The following is a 22,224-nucleotide window of genomic DNA, read 5'->3' as shown; positions in this document are numbered from 1 at the left end:
ATCAAGAGTCACCTTTTGACTCGTAAAGTGAACAGGATTGATCAGGAAGTGGTGCAAGGTCTGAACCCTGGTAAGACACAGCCTAGAAGGGGCGAGGACAAAAATGTAAATATTAGGGTAATATAGAGATAGGCCTGAGTCGCAGGGTTGGGACCCAGAAGTGCCCAGGATTCTAAGGTGCTAGGAGCTGGACTTTTAGAATTGTTCACGGAGATGGGGGGGTTATGAGTGCTGGAGCGCCTCTGTTCTGGGACCAATTTGGGTCAAAAAGCGGGTAGGTAAGAAAACCATGCAGCCAGGCAGCCTTCCTCCCCAGTCCCCCCTCGCCTCCCCTGAGCTGGGGGGCCATCTCTAGGGCTGAGAGGGAGGGGTGTTTACATGCCAGCAAGAGGGTAAACTAGTGCCACCGGTGAGTTGTTTGTCAGGCTGTGACCATGTGTCCATGACACACAAACAATTCGCACGGACTAGCCCCCTGGTTGGCAGTTGCAGCAGAGGGGCCAGCGACTGAATGGCGCGTGAATGGCACCTAGAGCTGGGACCCAGCGTGTCAGGGTGGAGCTGCTGGGTTTGTGACAAGGACTCCGGGCTGGGGATCCGAACTCTTGGGTTCTGTTCTTGGCTTTGCCACAGGTGTGGCAAGGTGGCTATGGCCAACATTTCACAGGGTGCTGAGCAGCCACTTCTCTCGCTGACGAACGCGAAAGCCAGGCTTTGTGGGTCTGACACGGGGACGCTGTTCAAAAAATGCGCCACAAAACTTTTTTCCATCAGAAAATGCCCTTTTGTCAGTACCAAAACGTTGCGCAGGAACGTATCGGGTTCGACGGACGCACCCTCAAGAAGGTTTCACACGTGGAGCAAGTGCGACCCCAGCCTAACCACCAGGTTCAGTCCCTCCCCCTGGAATGTGCGAGACCCAGGCTCTCAATCACTTGAACTTGGGTCTCCCACGTCCCAGCTGAGGGCCCTACCTGCCAACTAGGAACCCACAGAGCGAGGCCCTCAGCCATTTGAGGCCACTTCTGGCCACACTTCCCACGGCTCGTTTGTCAGAGGAGGGGACTGCCTTGGGTGAGTTCATCACTCTGCGGAGATCTCGGCGTGGCAAGTGCAGAGTGTTAGAGGGCTTTCCCTTCACCCTATCCCCTGGTTCTTGTCATGCAGACAGAAAGCAGAAGTGCGAAGTGAAGGCAATGCAATGTTTATTGGGGTTAGTTTCCAGCAAGCACGTATACCATAACTCTGATGCTGCAGAGCCTGGTTTCCCAATGTCCCATCGCCCCTTCCTGAGCAGGCATAATTATATCTGAAATGTATGCCCACAGTCCCACCCCTTATGGTCATGTTCCGTTTTTGGGGGTTGTGAGTCTGGGGTCTTTGTCCCACCCCTTTTGTACCCCATGGGAGGGGTAAGGAGTGAGGTTGTGCTATGATCAGGGGCAGACATTTCTTTGGCCTTTTAGTGTTTTATACCTTCCCCCCAATCTGCCTTTGCCCCTCCTGACTGGTTGCTTGACCTTGCCTTGAGATAGGAGTTGAGGCAGTCTTAAAGTGTGCTCATATATTATACGCCCACCATGCCAAGTAACACTTTACCTGCTCTTATCTGTTCCCATTATACTGACAAACCCATCTGGTTAGGCAGAAGCAATATACACAGTGTCTTTATCCTTTGTTTACACACATTACTAAGAATATAAGTGTGTCAAAAAATCCAACAGGCAAGCAAAACCCAAAATACTATCTCAGACAAAAATACAGGCCTGGATCCTACGTTGTCACTGGCACTCCTAACCCAGAGCATTCTTGGTTTGGTGCCATGGCATTCCCAAGGAGCAGTCGGGGGGAGAGAGACTAACACTCCAATCCATAAAGCCCTGGCATAGCTTTTCTCCGTTAAACCATTCCAGTGAGCGACTCGCTGGCTGTGAGCAATGGCAGTGCACAGTGCCCTCTTCATGGGGAGCCAGGAATCCTGGTCACTCAGTAGATGGCGCACTCCCCTTTTAGTACTGAGCCAGGGGGTGCTGTGACACTCGCAAGATGTTCACAATTTCGCTGCTGGTGGCCACGAAGGGGTGGGTTATCTTTGTCCTCAGCCTGTGAGTGCAGGAGGGTGGGTGCGACAAGCCCTTCCCACACCTTGCAAAGGCGCCAGTCCCTGCACTCACAAATGTAGGGGCCACTTCTTCCACGTGCCCCGAGGGTGCCAGTCACCCTGTGGAGCTGGCCTGCTGTGCCACATGGAGCAGACTGCAGCAGCCACAGGGAGGGTGCAGTGTGGGCACTCCCCCCCCCCCCCCCTCTCTCTCTCACACACACACACACACACACACACACACACACACACACACACACACGAGCTGGGTAGATTTCTGACCTGCTTCCCGGAGCGCTCTCCCCATGTGGGCTAGCGACTACAAAACTCTGGCCTGGGAGATCCTGAGTATAGGTCAGTTAAATGTCGTGTTACGGCCAAACGCCGGCTTGGATACCTATACTCCGTCTCCCCAAGCTCCCAGGTACAAGTTCAGTTTGAGACACTATTCTTCCCTGCCCATCTATAATAACTGCTGCATAGTATTTCTGTGCTGCCTTGAACAGCTGTCACCCTCCACCCCAGAGAGAGATGAATTTCAATGGCGGGTATCTGTCTGTCGATATAACCTGTGTGTGCATGGATACAAACATCCAGACATGCACTCTTGGGGCCTCAAGGCTGGGATTTTCAAAGGAACATGAAGGATTTCGGAGCCCAAATGGCAGTGAATTCCAGTGAGAGTTGGTTGCGTAACTCCCACGGCCTCCTATGAAAATCCCATCCTGCAAGAAAGGAGCTTCTTTTTGGCAGGAATTAAATGTTCTGCAGGAGAATTCACTGTGCATGATAGGAAATTTCATGCAGGACAGAACTGGATGTGTGTGGTTTTATGAAGGTTCTATAGCAGATTCATAGTTAACACAATGTTGACTTTTTTGCATTTAAAGCCAAGATTGGCTGTGTTTTATTAACACCATGTTCCCCAACTCTGTCAGTTCAGAATGAGTTCCCTGCAAGGATACAAATCAGTCGGTTAATTAGCCGAGTTTTTAGCCATCCCTTTTGAAATTTCATTTGCGAGCCTACACTTTTTTTCGGCTCCCTCTAGCAAATCAAATTGGACAGACTTACTGATAGATGATTCCAAAACCGAAATATGCATTTTATTTGGAAAGTACCTTCATGTGCAAATTTTTGTCTTATAACCACTCTTGCTCACAGCCATGTCTGTTTACTCTGCAATGTTTGTCCTATGGTTGTTTTGATCAATATCGTGGTATATTTTTGCATAAACTGCTTTCAGCACTCCACAGGTTGTGTGATGCTTTTTGGCAGGAGGAGGCAGTTCTGGGAAGCTGACAAAGACAGCAGCCTTCGTCAAAGGATGCATCCATTGTGAGGAAAGCATCCTTCACTGTATGGCTCGGCTAGTTCCACAAATAAGTGCTTTGGTAGCTGAGCTGTGGGCAAAGACTCATTCCCTGAGCTGCAGTCCTGGACATGAGGAAGTTGGCGGGAGAAGAGCTGCTCTTCTGTGGTCTCTCTGGGAATGTCTATACTGCAAAAAATAAAAGTAAAACTCGGCAGCAACGAGTCTCAGATCCCAGGTCAACTGACTCGGGCTTGTGCTACAGGGCTAAAAAGAGCAGTGTAGACATTCTGGCTCGGGCTCTGAATCCTGGTGAGTGGGTGGGTCTCGGAGCCCAGCCCGAGCAAGAATGTCTACATTGCTATTTTTAGCCCCATAGCATAAGGCTGACCTGGGCTTTGAGACTCGCAGCCACAAGCTGGTTTTTTGCAGCATAGATGCCTCCTTTCTGCATCCTAAATTGCGCTGGAAGGGAGCTGCTATTGCAGCCCCTTTGATGACCTCCGAAAGCCCCTTTGCACATGCCGCTCTGTCACCAAGCCTTCCCAGTCCAGTGCTCACTGACCACTGCTGTCCCCTGGCACTCCCGTTTTCTACTGGTAAACTATGAACCCAGCACTTTTCAGGTGGGATTTTCAAAGGTGTTCGGGCTTGGCGTGATTTTGCTCCCCACAAAATCAAGGGACGTTTCGCCACTGACTTCAATGGAGGCAGAGTTAGGCCAACGTTAAGCACGTTGGAAAACCCCACCCTTATGTCTTTAGCACGCAAAATCTTCATAAAGCAAACCATGTGGGGCAGCGGACTAGAGACAGCAGATGTGGGGGAACAAGGTGCCTCCTAGGAGTGGAGCTGGCTAAGGAGTGGAGCTAAGGCAACTGCACGGCCAGGGAAACAATCATATCTACTCTTAAAAATCTTTGCTTCCCATAGCAACATCTTCGGCTGATGCTAAAGTTTCTCCAGCTAGATGTCTAAAGATTATAGGCCAGGTTCCTCCTGTTTCCCATGAAAAGCTTTGCATGGCAGATGGATGAAGTAGCCGCACTGGTTAAAACTCTCATTGCTGGCTGTGCAAAGTTTTAAGAAGAGGAGATATGATTATTTGAGATGTACTTCACCGCTCTACCTCTCCAGCTCCTCAGCTAGTCTCTGGCCCTGGGTTTGGCCCCTCATGCTTAAATAGATTAATTGTTTAAAAAACAAAACAAAACTAGGAAATTCCCCCACAAAAAACTTAGAGTTAAGATTGCCCAAGTGTATTTCACCACAGCACCACAAACACTAAAAAACAGAGGAATCCTAAGTTAGGGCAATATGCCCACTCTATACAATACCCAGTCTCCAAGCATTAGCCCAAGCCCATCACAGTACTCAATCAGAGCAACACACTAAAGACCCTGTCTAAATGCAACGTTGGTACACAAGTCAAAGAACTGAAAATCACACCACAATGCACAACCTGACCCATGACCTGTTAGCTTATTTCCTTATATAATGTTATGAATATATATAAAGACACTGTGTGTGTGTGTGTGTGTGTGTGTGTGTGTGTGTGCACACATTTAAATAATATTTGTGTATGGCTTTATTTAGCAGCATGTATTTGATTGGTTTTTAAGGCTGTGAGGAAGATATTGATTAGAAATTTGTGGTTTTGATAAGGTAGGAAACGTTGATTCACTTGTAATCAACTTTGGATTATTTCTCTGTCTGGTGGCTGGTATATGGGGATGCTGAGATTGTAATTTGATTATGGTAATAGAGAGTAAATGTGGCGCTGAAAGGTTAAAAGTTAAGGCTGGCAGGATAGGGTGAGGTTCAGCTCTCCAGGGGACAGACTTGCTGAATGGAGTGTGACTCTGATGCGGAGGGTGGCAGTGCGCTGGAGTGGCTGGATGCTGGGGTGGTTCTGAGAGATGCTCGGCCATGTCTGTGAACCCACCCTGTTATCAGGGTTTAGACCCTCTGTAAGGCTGTTCGTTGAGTCCATGTGCTCATTAACTCCACTCTGTGCGGGGAGGAGCTAGGAAGCCAGGATAGAGGCAGTGCTGGAGAAAAGCCTTAAAGAGACAACCAGACCAGTTGAGAAAGCTTCAGCAGAGGTCTCAGTTGTGGTAGTGGGGTTTTTTTTTCCTTTTGAGCCTTCAAGTCAAGCTCAGCCCCAGGCAGGCAGTGAGTTTGGAAGCTTACTTCAGGTCTGTCGGCCCTGTCGAGGTCAGGGTAGGGACTCAGCCCCATCCCATTTGATCCCAGAAGTGGGGAGCCTGGACACCCTCTGTACAAGGCAAGGAAGAAGACAATGATGTACTGAAATGGCAGAGGAATAAGAGTGAGCTCCGATTGCAGCCTTGCAGTGACAAGCCCAGCAGGAGGCCCAGGCTGAGAACAACCGTTCTTGTTGTGGTTCATGAAGGTGCAGCAGCAGCTCCAGAAACAGCCACATCAGAGACTTATTAACCCATGTGTACTGCCAGGGGACCAGCCAAACTCAGCCCCTCTGGGCACAAGCACTAGGACCAGAAGATGGCTGCTATCCCCATTGGGAGAGGAGTCTTTGGCTCTGATGGCAGAGGCACATGTGCTGTGTACTGAGCTCTGCACAAGATGCTTCTGCCAGGGGCAGGTAGCTACTATCTTGGCCCAGTTGGAAGAGAATAATCATCAGCAACTCTGAGATTGTGCCCGGAGGGCAGCCGAGTGTATGGAGTGGGCAGATCATTGGCCCGAACCCAAGATCCAAATAATAGGGCTTGATAGCATGCCTGTGAAGACGTAGACATGGGAACGCCAGGCGCAGCCCCCCAGACTGGTGAGGATGGCGCAGCAGCCAGGAGAATATCTGGAGGTGATTCCATTGCTGAGATCATCACCACCACAGCTGCATCCTAAAGTGGAGGGGCAGTCAGGCTGACAGAGGGCCTTGGGCACTGCAAGGGGAGAGCCAAAAAAAGGCATTCGCTAAAAATACATGGGGAACCACTTGTCTCTTCCACAGTGTGTGCCTCATGTAGGAGGCTAGAGTTGTGGGGGAGATATGAGCTATCTGAGGCCATGAGGTCTGGGGTAATCAGGGCTGTAGAGGGCTCATGCAGATAGAAGGCCATGTCGGGACAGCACTTTGCCTAGTGCCTGTGAGGTACGCCCACATGCTAGTACGGGGAGCTTCCTCACAGCTGAGCCATTGCAGATAGCAGGAGCCATTCGGGTCATCTGCTGCCATGACAACTCCCAGATGTACTGGGTACTGCAACCCCCTATAGACAAGGGGGCAAGAGGGGTGCACACTGCTCTTATCAGTTGTACTGGGGAGAGATGGGGGTACATTCATGCCCCCTGAGGCCCCCAGGGGTGATCATGGACCTCAGTCAGGACACAGAAACTCAACAGCTAACAAAGGGTCCAGGTCTCCTGGCAGCAGCGTGAGACTTCAGGAGATGGATCTTGAATGGTGAAAACAAGGGTGTAGCATTGCTGTGGTCCCCGGTGTAAGGCTGCTGAATGGCTGGCTGGCTGGCTCATCAAGGCGAGTGTGGCTTGTCAACTCCATCAGGAATATAAGGGGAAACCAGCAGAGAGAAAGTGTGTGTGTGTGTGTGTGTGTGTGTGTGTGTGTTGCGTTCTCTTTATACAGGTTCTTTGCCTTCTGTCTCCTTAGGCTAGGGATGGCTAACCTTTGGCTCCGGAGCCGCATGTGGCTCTTCAGGAATTTAATATGCAGCTCCTTGCATAGGTGCGGACTCCGGGGTTGGAGCTACAGGTGCCAACTTTTCACTGCTCAACCCCAGGCCCTGCCCCCACTCCACCCCTTTCCCCAAGGCTCCTGCTCCTTCCCCTGAGCCTGCTACACCCTTGCTCTTCCCCACTCCATCCCAGAGCCTCCTGTACACTGCGAAACAGCTGATCGCGGCGGGCAGGAGGGAGGGGCAGGTGCTGATCAGCGGGGCTGCCGGCGAGCAGGAGGTGGCGGGAGGGGGGGCTGCTGATGTATTAGTGTGGCTCTTTGGCAATGTACATTGGTAAATTCTGGCTCTTTCTCAAGCTCAGGTTGGCCACCCCTGCCTTAGACTGTAAGCTCACCAGGGAGGGGATTGTGTCTTTGCATGTGAGCAGTAAATAATAATAAAGGAGGCAAGAGCAAGGATAGATGAGGTCCGGAGGGAAACACTCAGGGAGGAAGCTTAGGCTGAGATTGATGCCACTGTAGCCAACCCCCAGGAAGGGGGTGAGTCTAGACACAGATTATGGGGCTGTGTGCGCTTTAGAGGATGGGGTAGGGACGTGGCCTGGTCACCTAGACTAATGCTTGGAGATTGGTATTCCTTTGGCTGTAACTGTTTGAACTTGTGATTTCCTCACTTTTTAGAATTTGCGTTGTTGGGAGAAAACCCAACGAGCAACCTTAAGTCCATGATATCTCTGTGTGTGTGTGCGTGTGCGTGTGCGTGTGTGCGCGCACACTATGGGATTCCCAGAAGCAGTCAGCGGTAGCCTAACTCTGCTCTTGGGGAAGCCAGTGAGGCTTTTACTGCAGCTGTCAATGAGAGCAGAGTATGGCCATTGTGGGGCCCTTTGGAGAACCCTGTCCATTTAGTCTAAGGCATTTTGAGACCCTTTCAAATGCAAGGTGAGACTGAAATGGGCACTGTTTTAATGGGCTTCCTTGGAGCCAAACTTGCCCGTGCTAGTGGCTCAGGGTTCTGGAGAAACATCACCTGTAGCACACTGGATCCCATGTGCCTTGATCCGGTTTCCATGGAAGTCAATGGGCATCTTTCCATTGATGTCGCTGGGCACCAGCCGCATCATGGTGCAGCATTTCCCAATCCGGGTGGGGGGCACAGCTAGCCAACTGGGTGATAACTCACCAAACGGGCTATAGCCAAAGGCCACAGCACCTAAAATGAATCAACATTTTCTTGGGCTTCTCTATGAGGCTGCCCGGGGGCAAGAGCTCTTTCTTCATCCTAAGAAATAAAGGCCATTACCGGTCATGAGTAAAGTGGGGGCTTCCCAACCAGCCAAATAGCCAAGCACCGCATTCGTTGTCTGAACGATTTTCTCTCGTTTCATCAGTGGATGGAATAAAAAAAAACCCTTTAAAATAGTTAGGCACAATAGGAACGGTAGGTCTGTTCTGAACACCCCCACCCCGCTCCCCCTTTCTGATAGCCGTAATGACCCTGCAAACACTAAATGGCATTTGAGTGCATTAAACAGCAAACTCTCTGGTGACATAGCAATTACGGCTCTGAAATAGATTTGGTGCGTCACAGAAGATAAGGGTTTTGAAAGTTGCTGTTGTGATTATAGCTTGTAACGCCAACAAATAACAGGCTTCAAAATAAGAGGCTGCCAAAAGAGCCATTGTGGTTTTGCCTCAGTGATGGCACGTAAATTGCTATTCATGTCCTAAGTGTACTTGAGTATGCCAGTCTCCGGGCAGCAGAGTTGGCTCAGTGTCTCTCTTTACACAGCCTGTCATTGTCGGGCTGATAATCTGTGGTAATTGCTGCCTCTTGCAATGGTCAGAGATGTGTAAGGGCGTATGCTGTGTCTTCCGTGAAGCCATCAGCAATGTGTGTCTGTCCCTGTGTGTGGTGTTTGGACAAAAGTGACTGCGGGTGCCTGCTTACTGTCTGACCTTGGGCATTTGTGTCGATAGGTGTACGTGCTGTGTGTGCACAGTGTGAGGATGGGTGTCCGCAGGCAGAGGAGGCGTGTGTGTGTGTGTGTGTGTGTGTGTGTGTGTGTGGTATATGGATACAATGTGACCGCAGGTGAGTCTATATATGAATGTATACAGAGGGACAATATAAGCCGCTGCCTTAAGCTGAGTGTGTGTGTCAATGTATGTATAAGTGTAGTGTGACTGCAAGTGTTTGTATGCAAGGCCTCTACGTTGTGCGTGTGTGCTTATGTGTACACAAAGTGAATGTCTGCCATAGGCTGTATATGCGTGTGGAAGTATCTATTAGAGCTGTGTGAATAGGGATATTTTTTTTTTGTTTGAACTGAAAAATAAAATTAAAACAATTCATTTTGGGTTGACATGAAATGAAAATTTTTCAGTGAACCAAAAAACTTGGAAAAGTGTTGCTTGGAGTGGCATGTAAATATTTTGTTTCTTTCCTGAGTTTAACCTTTTTTAAAATAAAACTGAAGTAAAATTTGAAACAAAGAAGTTGTTTCATGTCCAAAAATCAAGCTGTTTCATTTAGAAAACACTAAAATCGAAATTTTGTTTTTGTTGAGAATTTTGGTGCAACTGAAACAATTCAGCAAATTCAACACAAATCCACAAAATGTTTCCATCGACCTGAATCTGCATATTTGGGGCAGGGGAGTTTTGGCTGAAAATTTCCATCTGGCTCTAGTATAGGTACGCACATGTATGCCATCTGAGTGTGTCTGAGCATACAGGGTTTGTATGCAGTGTGTGTGTGTGTACGCGCACTCTGTGTGTGTCTGTGTATTCTGCGTCTGCACAAAACTGTTCTTTCATGGACAGCCTGTTGTAGCAATTGATACAGAGTAGCTTGGTCTGCCGCTGTTTGTCTGGCTGGGTTTGTCCCTCCTTTCTGTAGCCTACACTGCTGATGCATCCCCCGTGTTTGGTGGCTGCGGGGCATTTCCTCCTGTTAGGATCATTTCTCCCCAGCCGTGCCATTGCTGGAGGGATTTAGGCAGGGAATCAGGCACACCCCACCCACCTCTGCCCCCGGTAGCTGTGGTAACGGCATATGGCCAGTTTGCAGACACACATGCTTGGTGCTGACATCAGCCACTTTGGGGCACCCCATCATATTTCTGGGCTGCAAATGAGACTTGCATACAGGACCAGGCTAGCTCAGGCTGTCACAGGCAGTGATGGATTCTCTGCGTCAGCGGAGAAGTACGGAGGTAGGTGCAGAGGAGGAGAGGCGAGAGAGAGATGGCTCAGGCATATCGTAAACAGGACAGCGGCTGCCACCGACTTGGGTGCTGGCAGGAATTTGGAAGGATTAATTAAAGTAGCATCGAATCAATGTCAGAGCGAGGTAAGGAGGCTGTGTGCACATCTGTTTCTCTCCAAAGGGGCCAGGCAGCTAGGGGAGAGAGGCAGCAGCCAAGGAATGGCTGGTAACGTTCTGTTCCCCTTTTCCTTCTACCATAGTCTCCTGTAGTGTAGCAGGTCCCTCTTCCCTACTCTAATGATGTGGCAGTGGCTAGAAAAGCACCATGTCTTTATCCATCATCTCCCTAAGAGAGAGACACTCCACAGCCTGGGATACAGTTGAGACAGCCCCACTCTGCTTTGCAAACAGCCATCAGGATCATGGGCCAACCTGTGACTGTGGCATCCCTGGGGCTGCTGATGGAAGGAACAGAGAGACCGTGGCGTTTGTGGTGCCAGCCCACAGAACAGTGGGGTTTTCCTGCTCGCCAACACGGTGAATTTGTTGTGGAGTCACTGAGAGAGAATAAATCCAGAAACCCAGGAGGTCATTGCACAAAGTCCTTTCCCAGATGGTAATTGCACTTTAAGACAAACGAGCACTCAGAGGTGGCTTGTTAGTGGTTTTTATTCTACTTAATAACCCGCAGGAAAGCCAGGCGGGGGATTACCCTGGGTGTTGACATGGCAATAAGGAAGGTCAGCCAGCATCCCAAATTCCGCAGCATCAGACACAGCTCAGGTCCTGCGGGCCAGCCAGAGTTTCGCTGGGATCCTGGGGCCAGTTCAGCCATGAGGGCCCCTTTTCTGGGGTTGGTTCCTGCATAGAAAGGAATTTCCTGAGGCCCCCTAGGCCAGCCTGGATTGGGGGCGCCTACTCCTGAGAGTGTGCTCACCATAGAGATAACAACCCCATTGGCCTTTAAATGGCACGAGAGACCTGAGCAATTTCATGTCTAGAATACTCTTCCTCCCCAAGGGGTTCTCAGCCCCTTTGTCAGGACCCTGTCTCCTCCCAGCTTTCCCTGCTTTCATACTGCTGCCCATTAGCAAGACCCAGCTTCACATCCTTCCAGCCAGAGAGGACTTCCATCGTTACCCCCACAGGGGGCGTGGTAGTTACCGTACACGATGTGCACCCAGCTCTTCCAGTTACGCTACTTCCCCCTTCTGCCATCCTAGCTCTCTCTGTCTCTTTTTCCTGGCATGGCGGAGCATCAGCCCAGGAGCAGGTCTCCATTATAGCACCTTAGGCTATTCGGTGCTGGTAATAGGGGCCAGGCAGGCCGAGTCCTCTGGTTAACCCCAGAAGAGGACAAGCGCAGGCAGGTTCTCTCCACGTGGCCATGCCAACATGCCTCAACTGGAAGGGCCAGTCTGGTGGGCGAGAGGGGAACCCTGTTTCCATGGCCTTTCTTGAGTCTCTGGTTTCTCAGCTGAAGCTGTTAGCCGGGGGCTGGTCAGTGCTAGTCCGTAACTCTTAGCAGTATGGTGCTTTTCATCTTTCGAAGCATTAGCTGATCCCCACCTGCAACATCCCTGCAAGGCAGGCAGGCTTTGTTATCCCCCTTTCAAAGCTGGCCAGATGAGCCCAAAGCTGCCCAGGGAGAGGTGGTGTGAGAGCTGGGGTTGTGACTCCCTGATGCAGCACAAGGAGAGTTTCTGTGGGGGCCCATGAGACCCTCGCCTTGGGAAGTGTGACATGTTTTCTGTTGTCCCTGTGTATGGGGATACCTGGTTCTGTGAGGTGTTGGGGAGAAGCACTTTAGACCCTCAATGGTGGTGCTGGGTTTTCTGACATGGACACTTGACCATTAGAAACTGGATGGTGGGCGTCCAAACCTCAAAGATGTCAAAGATCCATCAGAGAGTGACAGCTTTTAGTCACTGCCACCTCAGTGATATTTAACTGGTGATCAAGGTGGTACCACTGAAGGGATCCATTTTTCATTCCTGACCCCCTACGCCATGCAGCCCCTCCATGCGGGACAGTCTTTCAGTATGACTGGAAAGCCAGCATAGAATCATAAGGCCTGGAACAGATCCAAAAAGGTCTTCTAGTCCAGTCCCCTGCACTGAGGCAGGACTACGTATTATCTAGACCATCCCTGACAGGTGTTTGTCTAACCCAATTTTAAAACGTAATTTGCATGTAATTTCAAGATTATACTGATCCTGCTTGGTGGTGCCCGGCAGCTCCCCTCACTCCCCAATGGAAAGCACATGTCTGTGCAGCCGTGCCTGCCCCAAAATGACCTCGGAATGCTTGGGATTTTTTCTTTACATGTTCAGAGGGTGCCTCTGTCTATTCCAGGTATCACCTTGCACGTGTATCCCATGGAGCCAGCAGGCTATTAGCAGAACCAGGAATTTAATCTGGCCTCTTACCCCTGTATCTTAAGATGGCATCTAGATGATGATGCAACCATGATAAAAACTTGAAAGCAAATTTCATGCAGGTGAAAAGGGCCAGCTCAACAGTCCCTAGAGAGAGCTGCTGCCACCACACTGCCTCCCCAGACTTGCAAGCATCTCGTGCTTCCCTGAAACACGCTGCTCTTCAACTCCCAGCTTTCTGGAGCCCTCCTTAGAGTTCAGCTTGAATCTGCCAGCTCGATGAGTCACTCCAAGCCACATCAGCTTAAACTCAGTGTATGGCTTCGTTTCACACCCAGGGACGCATGCATGAAGGGACAGTTTTACTGTTGCACTTGATGGCTGAAAAATGTCTCCTACATAGGAAAAATCACGCAGTATGTGGCAACTTTGCAACCCACACAAAAGAAAGTACAATCCGTTGGGCGGGTAGTGATGAAACGGGTCGAGCCAGATAATGGGGAGGTGGAGCAATGGCTCAGGGCACTCCACCTCTGCCAAACCCCATCCCATCAGATTCTGCATCCAATAGGATGTGCTGGTGTATTTCAGGTACAGAGGAGAGACAAAGCCCGCCTCCTAGTCAAAGGCGATTTGCATGGATGGCCAGCCAGTCACAAAAAGTGTGTCTATACCTGCAGGCGACCGACCCACATCAGCACTGGGCACTGCTCCTGTGTTTGTGGGGTGTGTGTGTGTGTGTGTGTGTGTACGTACAACGCCTAGCACAAAGGGCTCCAGGACTGGAGTTTCTAGACTCTAGACTTATACAAATAATCATAATAGTATAAACAGGGCAGAGATACAGCGTCTCGCTCTGCTTTGAGCTGCACCGGGCCAGATGTCCAAGTTTTGCCAGCATAGACGCGCCCAAAATGTTTGGGTTGGAAAGTTTCAACTTTTCACCCAAAATCTGACAATGTTTGGGTTTGGACTGAACGTTTTCGGGGTTTTGACCAAAAAATGTTGAGAGAAGTGCTTTCCGTGAAAATGGTGGTTTAGTCGAAACCCCAGTTTTCTGGTTTTGACAGACAAATGTTGACCAGCCCTAATTTGGGGGTATCACCATCCGCCGGCCCCATGCAGCACGAGGTTGTGGGACGCAGTCATTCAAAGTCTGCTCTCACCTCAAGTGCTGCACAGGGTGGGGAGGCAAGTCTGTGGCTGTGCTTGAGGGCCCGTACTGAGCAAATACGGGCAAGTGGAAGCAGCCTCTGGTCAGCAAAGCCAATGGTGGGGATGGAGTCTGCCTGTGAGGTGGTGTTCAGGGCAGGTTGCCCCCTGGGGCAGGACTGAGGTACCAAGGGGCTGAGGGACAGATTTTTAAAGGTACTGAGGTGCCTGAAGATGAGCCGGGCCCTCTGTCTCCAGTAATATGGAGCTGCTTGGCAATAACAGCATGTGCGAAGTGTCTGGAGCATGGTAGGAACCTGCCGGGGGTAGGGGAGAAGGGAACGTTGGGTTTGGCCGTCCTGTTGATATAAAGAGATATAAAGAGACTGACTGAGCTCTTTGTTTCCCTCAGGCTAATGGAGGTTGGCAAGATGCTACTACCCCCTCATCAGTGACTTCCCCCACAGAAGGCCCTGGCAGCGTCCACTCTGATACCTCCAACTGATCTCCCAGCAAATCGCATCCCTGGCTGACCCCAGCCCCACTCAGGGCCGGGGGTGGGAGGGGAGGGTGCTCTCCTGACACTGAAGCAGTCAGACTGGAGGTGGAACCAATCGGCTAAACACAACAAGAGTCGCCTTCTCTTCTCTTTGTCGGGATGCTTTTTTCAGCCAATCTGGACACGTCTTTATACTCTTTTTCCCTTTCTTTTCTGGGCAGAAGCCACCTCTTCCCTCACCACCACCCCCACCCCAACCTTTTCCCTGAAGGATATTTTCAACAGTTAGAAGAATTTAAAGAGTGGGGGGGGAAAAAACCACCACCACCAACAAAAGCATCTGTCCATTTCCATGCTGGTGTTTTGAGGAGCCAAAATTTACCTCACTCCTTTGCTAACAGGCAACCCACCTCCTTCAGCTTCTCTTGCGCTCACACTACCTCTTAGCAGGAATACTTCACATCCGCTCTCTCTTCTGCTGCTGCTTCACCACTCTTCTGGTTCTGGGGACAGAGCTAACAGGACGCTTTCCTGTTCCGAAGCGATCCCAAAACCTCAGTGAGTCACCCCCGGGGCATTTCCAGTGACAGGGCGGATAAATGCATTCCCAGTGCTGCCAGGGGTGTAGAAAAAGGGAGCAAAACTCCTCTGCTGGGGCTCTCCTTGCTTTCAAAAGGTACCAGGACATTGTGCTTGCAAACAGGTGTAAACAGCAAACGCTAACCCTTCCCGCTGCCACTGTACTTTGCCTCAGACCCCAAACACCAGCCGTTCAGCTCTGCAGCAAACACACATGGCATTTGCCAGTGTGCAAAGGAACCAAAAATAGCCAATCTTCTTTGCATCATGGTACTTCTAGGAAGGAAACAGCAGAGATCAGTGAGTGAGAAACTGTGGGCGTCTGTAATGCTAACACTTAGCACTTATAGTTTTACCCAGTCAAAGCACTGCAGAAACACCGATGAGCGATTGATGGGGCTGATTTGCACGACACTTATGATGTTAGCACTGAGAGTGTTGCACTGGGTTTGAAAAGCAAGCCAGGCCTGGCCCGTGTTGTGTTCTGAGGGGGTGTGCATGCCTACCTGCTGGGGGGCTGGATGGGCTCTGGGGTGCCCCTTCTGCAATTACAGTGAGAAACAGGCTCATGTACCCATTGGTACAATTTAGCCCTTAAAAGGTGTTCAGATAGCATCCTGTGAATTAGCAGGCATGAATGTTCCTTATAGCCAAGCAGATGAGCAGTGAAGACTGAAGGGTGAGGGAAGAGATGGATGCACACAGTCAATACATAAGTTGAATGGACTGGATACTTTCAGTAGCTATTAATAAACCAGGTCTGTTTTTGTCAGGGGGGAAAATGCCCCATAAACTAAATAATTTTCTAGTTTGGGGATTTCTTTCAAATTAAGGGGCTAGTTTCAGTCCCGCACCTTTTTGTGAATCTAAGATGTGACGTAAGTACTAAAATAAATCATGTAACATTCCACCCAGCCAATTGGCAGCCAGGAACTTTCAGCATTTTGTAGCAGGAGGGTTTGCTCCCAGGGTTGGTTCTCCTGCAGCGCTTGGTCAGCTGTAGGGAGGAGGGGCTCCTGATTGGCCAAGAAGGTGCCGGGGTTTATTCCTGGTGGAACGTTCCATTGCACACTAACAAAACAAAATGAGATAAGGAGGGAAGAATACAGCCAACAATAACTTTTGCAACAGAGTTAAAATAGATTGATCTTTGTCTTCAGCTGGAGGCCTCTCTTGTGTGAGGGTGGCATTTCAAATGGGTGAACATAAAGCAGGGCAGCTCTGGCGGCAAGCCCTCCTGGGCAGGAGGGCAGCCTGCATTTAAAGTGCTGCTTGTGCAATGGGAGGGAATTGTTGCCTTTAATGGGCGGGATGTTATGAAAATATGCCCCATCTTCTCTTTTATGAACTACAGCCCTGAGCCTGAAAACACATACGTGCAGTGGTCCCATTGATCTCAGAAGCATCAAGCTAGACATGTGTGAGAGTGTCTCAAAGTCTAAGTCTTAAGAGGATCTCTGTGTGGGGGTTAATTATGCATAAATTGCTAAATGTGCTAAATTGCAGAGCCATGTGATCATCAGTATCTATCCATGCACCTTTGAGCATATCATCTGCACTCTGGCCACTGACCTCCACTGGCTTTTTTTCTACCAATTCCAGTATTAGTATAGTGCAATTATTGAGCTGCTTCAAGTAGCCGCCATTTGAAATCAAAGCTCTGCCAGAAAAATAGCCATCCCTCCACTGACAAAAATGTAGATTGGTTTGAGGCCAGACATGGGCAATAAACAGTCCCGCAAAAGTTTATGGCCTTGAAATACTGAGCCCCTGCAAAAGCTAGAATTGGGAGCATGATTCTGTTGAAATGGGAAGGTCCCAACTTACCAACAGGATGTACACCACTTGCTAATAACCCTGGGAGGCTCCAACGTATTGGCTTTGAAATTTGTGCCTATTTTTTAAATAGATGAGCTAATTTGACTGGATTGTGTAGGTTTCTAAAATGTAGATACTTAGATCTCCCTCCCGCCCCCGAGTCTTGTACAGTTGGATTCAAAGCTTTTTAGAAACTTGGACAAAAAATGACCAACAAATTCTCTCGCTTTCTTCCTACAATTTTCCAGTCAGCTGTGGTGCTGAGACACCCAGGTTTAGAGGTGGAGGGATACAAAAAATAGTCCCAATTAAGGTCCAACATGTGAGGGCCCCTCCCCCCCCACTTTACCCACAGTGGTAAGCAGTTACTCCCACAAGTAGTCCCTGCATTCTAGTTCATTGTTATTCATCGTTGTAACTACTCACCAGTGGGAGTAAATTGCCCCATTCAGTCCTAAGCGTTTAAAAATTGTCTAGACCATCCCTACCCAGCATGTATAGGACACATGATGGGGCAGCGTGCTATCCTTGGACTGACTGGGATAGCGCATGATGCTGCCAGTCGAGCGGCGTCCCATCCCACACCTGTGTCTGTAAAGCTTTTATACCGCATCCCGCCATCACGTATTCTCTCTCACCTTGTAGCTAGGTGATACACACACAAACACCAAATCACCCCCCAGATGTTCTCCCAATATAGTGTCTTGCTACATCACAGCCTAGGGCCTTGGTCTATCCAAGAACTTAAGCACATGCTTAACTTGAAGCATGTGACCAGTCATGTTGAAGTCAGTGATTTCAGTTGGCAAATGGGAGTGCTTATGGGCTTACAGTTCAGCATGTGCTTAAGTGCTTTGCTGGAGTGGGGTCTGTGGTCCAGATCCTGTGACTGGCTCTAGACAGGTGGACCCCCCCCCACATACCCCACTGCCTGCATGGTGCCTCAGTGAAATGAAGAGGCCTCCACGTAGGTGTAAGGGCCGTCTGCAGAGCCAGCTGTGATGGTACCTCTTGAAAATGAATCATTTGATAAACAGATTTAAAGCCATGCCAACATAAAGCAACCTGCCCCTGGCGATCCCTGGTCTGCTTGAGAATCGAATTGCGTGCCATCCACCTCCAGTGCAGCAGGGACCAGTCCTCGGAAGCAGTTAGCTGGAGCTGCATTTATCCTCCCTACAGTTATCTCCCTCTCATTCTCCCATTCCCCATGGCATGACATTGACTCCTTTATGGTATTTAATGCGTCACGTTTTTCGGTTTCCTTTTTCATTCCTTTTACATTTGTTGTTGTTGCTGACTGGTCGGTTGCCTTTTTCTCACAAACTTTGAATTTCTTTTCTTTTTTCTGCCCAGAAAATCCTAACTTCGATACCAAAAAACAAAAAAAAACAAAATGAAACAAAAATAAAAAACAAAAACAAAAAAACCTGCAGAAAATTAAAAAAAAAATAAAAAAAAATAAAAATAAAAAAAAAACCTTGATGATTCTTTCAGCTTTATTAACATTTTCCATTGTTTCTTGCGATTTGTGTCTTGTTCTTTGTAGCATTGATGATAATGAACATTTGATAATGAATGTTCTTGTATATTCAGATAAAGGAAAAAAACCAAAAAAGCAGTCTGAATTTAATAGTGTTTATAATAAAAAAAAAAATTAAAAATGACCTTCATAGCACGCAAAAGTGAACGGGGAAGAATTTCCACTCCAGTTCTTTCTGTGGCAAAAAGCGCTTCATTCCTGTATAGTTTATAATACCAAACTACCTACATTCATCTTCTCTTTTGGTTTGGTTTTTTTCCATGTTTTTTTAATTTTATTTTGTTTTTAATTTTCTCGCATTTGTGAATTAGTTCAAGAATGCTAGAAAACTGTAGAGTTGTGCACACTCATTTCCTCTTACACAATGTTTAAAAAGTGACAGTAATTCATTTTGTAAAACTTAAAAAAAAAAAAAATGGTTGGAATAGTGAGCATAATAGGTACATTCTAACACTTTATGTTTATTAACGTTGAGACCCAGTTAATTACATTTTCTTTTTGTTTTGCGTTCCTGTTTTTTTCCTTTCAGGGGCAATTATGATGATGATTATGATTATTATTATTATTTTTAAATTGTCCAGGACTATGGCCTTGTAAACTTCCCTTCCTCCACTTTTGATATATATTCAAGGTGATGTGAAAAGCTTAATTGGCAAAAATCCATTTTTTGGTTTGATTTTTCTCATGGAATCAGATCTGCTCTGAAAGGACTTCACCCTGTTTCCCCTCCCTGAAAATTCAAACATTGCTGATCTTGGGCTCGCTTGCTCAAGTTCAGTGGAAGTTATGAGCCTACATACCTTTGTAGAGCTGGGCCTAAGTGCCATGGTGTGGGCCAAGACACTCATTCTGCTAGGTGCTGAGTGCTTCGGCAAAGGGATGAGCACTTCCAGGTGCAAGATTTAGCTATGGACCCCAAACCACACCTACTTAGCAAAGCTTTTCAGCATGTGCTAAAGTGCAGTTACGGTCAACTGAGCACATGGTGAAAGTTAAGCACTTGCTAAACGTTAGGATGTTTCAAAGGAATTTAAGGTTGTTCAGCACCCAGATCCCGTTGCATCTCTGTCTTAAGTGCTGTTGAAAATCCCAGGCTGAACTGCTTTGCTGAATAGGGATGGACTTCATGCTTTCTTGAATCAGGGCCCCTGTGAAATGCAAGACTTAGTCTCTGAGCTCAACCTTTTCAAATTGTAGCAGGCCCAGCCTTTCACAGTGCAGCTGGCAGTTTCTTTCTGAGCACTATCAAATGATAGGGGTTTGCTTTCCTTTTCATGATTGATCCCAGCAAAAACTTGCTGCTTCTCTTAGGGCTTGATCCAAACCTCATTAAAGTCAATGAAAGGCTCCAGTGAACTTCGGATCAGGTCTAAAAGCACTGGCCCAAAACACGGATGTTTACAAAAATATCACTCCAGAAACTTTGGCCGTTACCATAGACTACATCAATATTTTGAATAAATGGATCCTCCTCTTCTGATCACCTTGTTAGAATTGGTGTGGAGTTTTTTTTTCTCTCTATTGTGTATTGAGAAGCTTCCCCATTTCCTCATCACCTGATCTAAACTCAGTTAGGACCTCATCCAAAGCCTACTGATGTCAATGGAAATACTTTTTCACACAGCGTGCAATTAGATTGGAACTCATTGCCACACGATGTCACCGAGGCCAAGAATATAGCAAGATTCAAAAAGGAGTTGAAGATTTATATGGATAACAAAGATATCTAGAGTTACAATGCTAATAAAGAGTATTGGAAGGGAGAGAAAAAACTCCTGTTTCAGGGATTAAACCAATCTCTATTAGGCTCAGGATGAGCCCTTCATGGGCCGGGGGGAGGGAGGGAGGTCGCCCCACATCTGCCTATTGTGGAGTTTCTTGCACCTTCCTCTGAAGCATCCCTTGCTTGCCACTGTTGGAGACAGGATACTGGATTATACAGATCGTGTGTCTGGACCAGTATGACTGTCCTAGGAAAAGAATTCCACGTACCTCCAGTGGGCTTTGGATCAGACGCTAAGGTAGAGCACACTTTCATCAGTGTGTGAACTGGACAGGAAGTTTGGAGATGAGTAAGAGCTGGGCCTGTGGCCTCCGATCCTGTGACCACTTACACATGTGCTTAAATTTACATGCATCAGGAGGAGGCGACTGATTTTACCAGGCCACCTGCCATGCAGAAAGTTAAGCACGTGTATAACCGTTTGTAGAACCAGAGGGCTGTATTTGGAAGGCAGACGTAGTTAGCATGATAAAGGAAAATAAAACTCCAGTTACCTCCTGAAAATGATACAGTTAAAGGTCACACTTCAAGGAGAGAGGTTTATAAAACCTTTAAACCGTTTTTTCTTTTAAAGAGGTCCAAAAAAACCCTCAACTTTTCACATCACTGGTTGTTTTTGCTTTTTATCTTGAAACTTCCTAGAATACTTTTGCTTTCACACTCACGTTAGTGTTATAATTATTAAAATATAAATCAGACATTGCAGGGTTTTTTTAAAAAAAATTCTCATTGCAAACCTTTTCTTCTTGTAAAGATGTTCCAGTTGTTCTGAACTGTTTTTTCTTTGCTTTGCTTTTTTTTTTTCCCTAATGGATTCCGATTATAAAACCTAAAAAGACTCTGCTGTGACTTGGTTTTGAAACTTTAAGCTTTTCTGCTTCTGTAAAGACAAAGGCCTATGTCTTTTTGACCCCAACTGAAACTTTTATGTTCTATAATGTTACTAACAAGGTGTAGGTTTTACAGTCTCCTGATTTGTACTGGTAATGCATATTCCAAATAAATAGTTTCTTTTGTTGCAAACACTGGTGTATTTCTTGCAAGCAAAACCAACCTGCTGAACAGGGCCGGCTCCAGGCTTGGGGCGGCAGATTGTTGGAGGCGGCATTCTGCCCAATCCTAGGGTGGCACGGCCGCTTTTTTTTATTTTATTTTATTTTTTTTTGTTCTTGTTCCATTCCGGCCGCCCTGTAGGGGGCGGCGGCGCGGAGAACCAGAGCGCCCTGCAGGGCAGTCCTCTTACTTCCCTCCCCACCGACTGGAGCCCTCGCGGCAGGCGGCGACGCAGCGGGAGGGGCCGCATGGCAGCGCCCCCGCTGTAGCCCTGGCCCTGGCCGCCCCCATCTCTCTCTCTCCTGCCTGTTCCCTCTCCCTGCCCCCCCCCCCAGCCGGTCCCCCTGCACCCGCGCTCCGGCCGCGACAGCCGGCCCTGCTGCTCAACATGTATGGTATTTTATATTCAAAGGCAAAACATAAGTGTGACACAAAGCGGAAGCTAGTTGGAAAGTCAATTTGAAGGGCTGTGTATTAATCAACTCACATTCACCCCAAACCCAGCTCTGCCAATGCACCTCAATCCTGACCTGCAACACTGTCATACCACAGAGCTGAGGCATCCATAGATCTCGGAATGCTTCACAAAGGAGGTCAGTATCATTAGGCCTATATTACAGATGGGGAAACTGAGACACAGGGCAGTATCATGACTTACCCAAGGTCACCCAGCAGTTCAGTGGCAGAGCTGGGAATACAACCAAAGTTGCCTAAGAGTACGTCTACACTACCCACCGGGTCGGCAGGTAGTGATCGATCTATCGGGGATCGATGCATCAGATCTCGTCTAGACGCGATATGTCGATCCCCGAACGCGCTCCCCATCGACTCTGGAGCTCCACCAGGGCGAGAGGCGGAAGCGGAGTCGACGGTGGAGTGGCGGCTGTCAATCCCGTGCTGCAAGGACGTGAAGTAAGTCAATCTAAGTGGATCTAAGATACGTCAACTTCAGCTACGCTATTCTTGTAGCTGAAGTTGCATATCTTGGATCGATTTCCCCCCCTCCCCCAGTGTAGACCAGGACACAGTCTCAACCCAATGCTCTGTCCACTAGGCAACACTGCCTCTCCTTCAGCTTCCTTATTCATTAACACAGCTTTCTGACAAAAC

General features: G+C 48.3%; 1 protein-coding gene across 4 annotated transcripts in view; it reads left to right on the top strand.

Annotated features, from left to right (window-relative positions):
- Nucleotides 1-21,084, top strand: part of PBX1 (PBX homeobox 1) — a 245,303-nt gene extending 224,219 nt beyond the window's left edge. For all 4 annotated transcript variants that reach the window (XM_034779957.1, XM_034779958.1, XM_034779954.1 and 1 more), the window contains one exon: nucleotides 14,252-21,084. In XM_034779957.1, the coding sequence (XP_034635848.1) occupies nucleotides 14,252-14,344 (93 nt within the window). In that variant the 3' untranslated portion in view covers nucleotides 14,345-21,084. The remainder of the gene's footprint in view (nucleotides 1-14,251) is intronic.
- The last annotated feature ends 1,140 nt before the right edge of the window (nucleotides 21,085-22,224 follow it).

The sequence above is a fragment of the Trachemys scripta genome, chromosome 8, assembly GCF_013100865.1.
Source record: "Trachemys scripta elegans isolate TJP31775 chromosome 8, CAS_Tse_1.0, whole genome shotgun sequence".
In the NCBI taxonomy this organism is placed as follows: Eukaryota; Metazoa; Chordata; order Testudines; family Emydidae; genus Trachemys; species Trachemys scripta.
The sequence above is the reverse complement of the archived record's forward strand: the minus strand, read 5'-3'. Positions and strand labels throughout refer to the sequence as shown.